Source organism: Pipistrellus kuhlii, unplaced genomic scaffold (assembly GCF_014108245.1).
Source record: "Pipistrellus kuhlii isolate mPipKuh1 unplaced genomic scaffold, mPipKuh1.p scaffold_m20_p_37, whole genome shotgun sequence".
NCBI classification, from domain to species: domain Eukaryota; kingdom Metazoa; phylum Chordata; class Mammalia; order Chiroptera; family Vespertilionidae; genus Pipistrellus; species Pipistrellus kuhlii.
In genome coordinates this window covers 3684253-3691254 of record NW_023425537.1, presented here as the reverse complement: position 1 = coordinate 3691254, position 7002 = coordinate 3684253, and the positions used below count along the sequence as shown (strand labels likewise).

General features: G+C 44.4%; 1 protein-coding gene across 1 annotated transcript; it reads right to left on the bottom strand.

Annotated features, from left to right (window-relative positions):
* Nucleotides 1-275: 275 nt before the first annotated feature.
* KRT24 (keratin 24) lies at nt 276-5354 on the bottom strand. Its single transcript, XM_036407713.2, has 8 exons — nt 4652-5354; nt 3808-3890; nt 3015-3171; nt 2341-2502; nt 2125-2250; nt 1589-1806; nt 1312-1424; nt 276-620 (listed from the first exon to the last, which is right to left on the bottom strand). Exons 1-8 carry the CDS (start codon nt 5279-5281, stop codon nt 517-519), a joined length of 1593 nt encoding a protein of 530 aa, XP_036263606.1. The 5' UTR covers nt 5282-5354; the 3' UTR covers nt 276-516.
* Between the last annotated feature and the right edge of the window lie 1648 nt (nt 5355-7002).

The following is a 7002-nucleotide window of genomic DNA, read 5'->3' as shown; positions in this document are numbered from 1 at the left end:
GACTCAGTGGAAAGAGCATCAGCCTGCGGACCGATGGGTCTGGGTTTGATTCCGGTCAAGGACATATGCTGGGGTTGTGGGCTTGGTCCCCAGTGGGGGGCTTATAGGAGATAACTTATCAATGATTCTCTCTCACCATTGATGTTTCTATCTTCTTCTCCTCTCCCTTCTTCTCTTAAATTAATAAAAAAATATAAAAAATAATGAATTAATATTAGTAACATTTCTAGGTAAAATATTAAATTTCTTTAAAAAATTCAGCAATAACTTCATTTACTTGCAAAAGTAAGTTTATTGAAGCACAGAAGCAATCAAAGCAAAGTTGTCATTTCAACTTTTTCAAGAGCATTCTAATCAGAAAAGAAGAGGCTGCCGGAAAATTGGTTAGTCATCTATTTCTGTACAGGAACATTTCCCCGAAGTTATCCAGAAAGCTGGGTAGATTGATGCGATGTCTTCCTTTGTGTCCTTTAGATTTTGTTCTCTGAAGGACACTCTTAAGGATCTGGAAATTTCTCATTTGACTTTCACCTCAGAAATATTGCTGACGTGAGATGAGACGACCTTACCATCCACCACCTCCTCTATGATGGTCTTAGTCACTCTAGTCTTGCTTGGATCTGAAAATCATAGAATCACAATGTCAGACTGGACATGATCTGGAGAAATACAAGTACACTCATGAATTATATTCTCTCTGGGTAAGGTTATGTAAACAACAGTATATACTTTATCCTTTTTAATTTTTTTTTAAAGATATGTTTTTATTGATTTTAGAGAGAGGAAGGGAGAGGGAGAGAGAGAGACAGAAACATCAATGATGAGAGAGAATCATCGACTGGCTGCATCTGCATACCCCCTACTGGGGATTGAGCCTGAAACTTGTGCTTCAGCCTGAAACCTGGGCATGTGTCTTGGCTGGAAATCCAACTTTGACCTCCTGGTTCATGGGTTAGTGTTCAACCATTGAGTCTTACCAGCCAGGCAACAGTATATACCTATACTTTTAATATCACAAGCAAAACATGTCTTCGTTTTTTTTTTTTTTTTTAATATATATTTTATTGATTTTTTACGAAGGAAGGGACAGGGATAGAGAGCTAGAAACATCAATGAGAGAGAGACATTGATTAGCTACCTCCTGCACACTCCCTACTGGTATGTGCCCGCAACGAAGGTACATGTCCTTGACCAGAATCAAACCTGGGACCCTTGAGTCTGCAGGTGGACGCTCTATCCACTGAGCCAAACCGGTCAGGGCTGTCTTTGCTTTTAAATTATAAAATTATGAACATTAAAAAAAATGCCTACCTCTTCCCTGGCTAGAATGGCTTCCAGACTTTGAGTCACCAGATGTGGAATCCCTGGATCCCATGTTTCTGGATCCTGAGTTTTTGAAGTCAGATCCTCCAAAACTGGAACCACTGGAGAAAAAAGAATGGTTTTCCTTTGCATGTGGCAAAGGCAGGAAAAACTCCTCAAGAAGAGGGCGCTCTGGGATGAAGGTAGATGCCATTTGATTGGGCCGTCACTGTGACTTTATGAATAGAAGTCTAGCCCCCAAGCCCCCCTTTTGGCTTTCATTTACCCTCCCTCGCCATCGAGCAGGCGGCGGTAGGTCTCAATCTCCATCTCCAGGCGGGTCTTGATGTCCAGCAGTTGCTCATACTCCGCGTTCTGGCATTCGGTCTCGCCCCGGATCTGACAGATCTGCTCCTCGAGGCTGCCGATCCGCATCTGAATTTCCGACAGCTGAGCCATGTAGTTAGCCTCCGTGTCGGCCAGGGTCCCTTCCAGGGACTTTTTCTAAGAGAAAAATAAATAAATAAAAAATTCACGATGAAAAGAAAATCACAAAATTTTACAAGGCACTGGGAGACGTTCACCTTCGCCAAATCGCAAGTTGTATTTCTTATTTTTTTTGTTGGCATTACTTTAAAAAATTAAATCAATGGAAATAGCATATTATATCTATACTTGGAATGTTTTATGTGTTCTGTGTCCACAATACTGTCCTCCTTAACGCTGCTTTTACCATGTGCCAAGTGGCACGTCTTGGCAAAGAGGGAAGACCGAATCCCTCAGCCCCCCTGTCGGAGATTTTGGAGAGCGCTTTGCACACACCATGGCCAGCTGGGACTGGAGCTCAATTTCCAGGGCCTGCAGGGTCCGTTTCAGCTCCGTGATCTCATTCTTGGCGGAACTGGCTGCCCCGGCGTCGGTGGAGATCTGTGCTTGCAGGGATGCACTCTGAATAGAAAGAAAATGCAGTCACGGTGGGCTGAGCGGACGTGGCTTCCTGGTGGCCACAGGTTCAGCTGCTCCACGGTGGTGACATGCCTGCTTCTGGAACTGCTCCTCGGCCTCCCGGCGGTTCTGCTCAGCCAGCTCCTCGTACTGCGCCCTCATGTCATTCAGTAACTTGGTTAGGTCGGTACCTGGGGCGGCATTCATTTCTACTGTCACCTCCCCTCCGGAGCTCCCCTGCATAGTCTTCATTTCCTAAAAGAAAGAAAGTAAGAAGAAGAAAAAAAAAAAGGATCAGAGTGATAAAAACAGAAAAGCAATGGTCTTTCTTCCTAAAATGCATAGTTGAAACTAAGATACTGAAGGGGAAAGATACCCTCCACCAAATTCAGCTACAATTTGCTCATTATTATTTTTTTCTTTTCTTAAAAACATATTTTATTTTATTTTTTTACAGAGAGGAAGGGAGGGGGATAGGGAGTTAGAAACATGGATGAGAGAGAAACATCAATCAGCTGCCTCCTGCACACCCTGAACTGGGAATGTGCCTGCAACCAAGGTACATGCCCTGGACCAGAATCGAACCTGGGACCCTTGAGTCTGCAGGCCGGCGCTCTACCCACTGAGCCAGACCGGTCTCGGCATTGCTTTTTTCTTGGCCATAGGAGTTGGAAATCCGTTCCGATGGTGCTATTTTTATTTTACAGAATGGCCGTGGGGGAAGCAGGGAGGCCAGAGTGGTTTAGTCACGTGGACGATGTTCGTACCTCCTCGTGGTTCTTCTTCAGGTAGGCCAGCTCCTCGGTGAGGCTCTCAATCTGCATCTCCAGGTCGGAGCGAGTCATGGTCAGCTCGTCCAGGACCTTCCGAAGGCCATTGGTGTCGGCCTCCACGGCCTGCCTGAGGCACAGCTCGTTCTCATACCTGGAAGGGCGGCCGAGAGACAGAGCAGTACACGTCAGAGAGTACACCCGGCCTTATATCCTCAACAAGGAGTGTTCTCCTTGACCAACAAATCTTAGGATTTTTTCCCTTGTAAAGAAAAAGAGAGCCTAATGTTACTTCTATTGCGGGCGAATAGTTTTTATGCCAAAAAGGCCATTCGTCATTTCTCTCCTTTCCTTGTTGGTCGGATGATGGTCTTTTAAATTTACATTTGGGACGTTTGTGAATTTAGGTCTTGATCCCCTGAAAGTTGGTTTTTATTTATTTTATTTTTTATTTACTTTATTTACTTATTTTAAAAATATATCTTATTGATTTTTTTACAGAGAGGAAGGGAGAGAGATAGAGAGCCAGAAATGTCGATGAGAGAGAAACATCAACCAGTCGCCTCCTACACCCCCCCCCCCCCCACCAGGGATGTGCCCGCAACCAACTTACATGCCCCTGACCGGAATCGAACCTGGGACCCTTCAGTCCGCAGACCGATTTACCACTGAGCCAAACCGGTTTCGGCTATTTTTTATTTTTATTTTTATTTTATTAGAATGACCTAAGCAAACAGATTGAATTTCGCTTTTCTCACAGCACCTGTTTTCAAGGCTTCAGCTTTCTTACTTTAGTCTGAAGTCATCCGCAGCCAGTCTGGCGTTGTCAACCTGCAGAACTATGGAGGCGTTTTCAGCGGTGGCAGTGATGAACTAGAAAAGGCACGCATAGTGAGTGAATTGCGGATGCTTTTTACCTGTGTCCGCACGCCCGCTTTGGGGGTCGAAGCCGCTGAAGTAGCTTTCAAAGGTGGATTGCTTTGAGAACTTGCTTAGCGATGGCCCTTGTACTGAGGATTGGGGTGTAGTTAGATTACATCTTCCCGCAGGAAGGTAGCAGTTTGCAGTTACTGGAACAGGTACAGAACAGCCCTCTGCCTACTTCCACTGCTCTGGAAAATCAGTTATTCCATGAGCTCTTTCAGAAAACAGTGTGACAAGTGAGCTCCACTTCTGAAAAAGTTTTGAAAAATATATTTTCCATGCAACGGTGGCAAGATACTTTAGAGTCCACCACATTCTTATATAATATTTGCACCAGATTTTCTAGAAAGAAAAATGGTTGTAAAGACTATTTAAATCTAGCAAGACTCTATGCCAACCTGCCGGAATCAATCCTGAAATAGATTAAGCTAGTTTTGACTCATTGTCATCATTCATATATACATGTTAACCAGCTGCCTGTCATTGTATAAATTTTGCTCTTATGTAGAAATACTCAGATTTGAGATGCAAACAGAAAATTAATGTGGTTGGATGCCAGTAATAGTTGAAACAAACCAACTCCCATTTTAAATACCCAACAAACAACCATGTTTTCAAATAATTCCTTGGCTTACCATCTTCATTCCTGCACATATTCTCAATAAAAGCAAAAGAGGCCAATAGAAGCTCAGCAGTGGGTAGGGTCTTACCTGATTCCTGAGATCTTCAATGATGGGCCAGTACTTGCTGTAATCTCTCCCAGACCCACCATCTCCAGACCTGGGCCCATGCTTGTCATACCACTCATTGATTTTGTTCTCCAGATCAGCATTGGCCTCCTCCAGGGCTCTGACCTTGTCTAGGTAATTGGCCAGGCGGTCATTGAGGTTCTGCATGGTTTGCTTTTCACCTCCAGAGAAAAGCCCGCCATCGCCAGTACCACCACCCAAACCACCACCATAGCTGTAGAAACCTCCGCTAGCACCACCACCGAATCCAGACCCCCCGCCGAATCCAGACCCCCCGCCGAATCCAGACCCCCCTCCGAATCCAGACCCCCCACCGAATCCAGAAGCCCCGCAAAATCCTGAACCCCCACCAAAGCCAAGTCCAGAGCCTGAAGCTCCCCCAAAACCACTCCCGACTGAGCAGCTACCAAAACCCCCTCCAAGGCCACCGCTCAACCCTCCACTCAGGCCACAGCTGCCGGCTCCTCCTCGGAAGCCCCTGGCAGAGCTGCCCCCCGGACCACATCTGCTTTTGCTGCTGCCCCCAGCAGACACCCTGACCGAGCTGCTGCCTCCAGCCTGGGAGGAGGAGATCCGAGATGAGCAAGACATGATGGGAGCAAAGGTTGAGCGTGCCCAGGCGAATAGGAGAGGAGAAGAGCGTATGTGTTTGCAGGCTGCCTTTTTGGCCCTTATATGCACTCTTTTAGGGTGTTCCTCTCCTGTCACTTCTTAATCCCCATTACAGTTTTGCTAATCTGCAATTGGATAATGTCTTTTTCCTGGACCCACTCGCCTGGCTCTCTTGTTGAAGCTGGGTCAGAGCCTGGGGCCATTTACTATAACAAGGAAACACCAACAAGGTGGGGCAAAGGAAAAAAAAAAAAATTATTCCCAGAATGACAGTTTGACTCTTTCAAGTTTGGCCTGATAATTCTTTTCTGAAGGAGCGACTCTATTAGATTGGCTTCATGATTTCCCAATTGCAGGGCACAGATTCAGAAATGTCAGTACAATAAGTAATGTGAGGAGGGGGATTTCCCATCAGGCTTGTAACTTTTCGTTTCGATTGTTCTCTTAAAGTTGAAACTGGCTCCAGCATCAACATTGGTTTTAGATGGACCCGCCTTTCCCTATGATTATTTCCGTCGGCATATTTCTGAGGTTGTTGAAGTTTGTGATTTTCAGATTATTCTTTTTTTTATTTTTTATTTTGAGATCAAATGAGATATTTTTACTGTTGATAAGAAAAACAAATTAAAAAACAGTCTTCCATGTACACATTATTATGTCTCAGCAACCTGTTTACTCCATCAGAGAATGTCTAAGAAAGCTGGTAGACAGACTGTGTTAGCATCAGATCAGTGACTGGTACGTTGCTACAAAGAGTGGGACTTTCTGATTGAGTCTGACAGAATGATACCAACTTCCCTCTTTAGAATCAAATCTTACGAAACTAGAAGATGAGACTGATTTCATCTTTGTTTTAAAGACGTCTGGAGAAGAGGATCCGAATCCACTTCTGCTAACCGATGTTATTTGCAGATACTGAAGTGTGGAGTTTCCCCAGTACCTCTGTTCTGTTCTGTTCTGTCCTTTCCTTCCCTTCCCTTCCCTTCCCTTCCCTTCCCTTCCCTTCCCTTCCCTTCCCTTCCCTTCCTTCCCTTCCCTTCCCTTCCCTTCCCTTCCCTTCCCTTCCCTTCCCTTCCTTCCCTTCCCTTCCCTTCCCTTCCCTTCCCTTCCCTTCCCTTCCCTTCCCTTCCCTTCCCTTCCCTTCCCTTTCCTTTCCTTTCCTTTCCTTTCCTTTTTTTTTTTTTTTTTTTTTTTTTCCTGTTTTGTTTAAAGACATTTAGGAAAGAGAACCTGTACCCACTTCAGATAACTAATGTTATGACTGGGGTCATTGTATAGACACTGAAATCTAGAATCCTCCACAGGACACTTTTTGCTTCCTGTTTTTCTGTCTCTCTGTACTTTAGATTTTTCCATTCACCTCTGCTAGTCAATGAAGGTATGTGTGTGTGTGTGTTTAAGGTATATACTGTATGATTCTACTTATATGATGTAGCTGGTGTAGTCAAACTCAGAGACAGGAAACAGAGTGGTGGTGCCAGGGGCTAGAGAAGAGGCAGTGGGGAGTTGTTTAATGGATACAGTTTTATTTATTTATTTTTTTTTTTTTTTTTAATTTATTTATTTATTTATTTTTACATATTTTAATGATTTTTTTTTGCCCCCTCCCTCCCTCCCCCATATCCCCTCCCTCCCCATAGTTTTATGTCCATTGGTTGTACTTATATGCATGTATACAAGTCCTTCGGTTGATCTGTTAT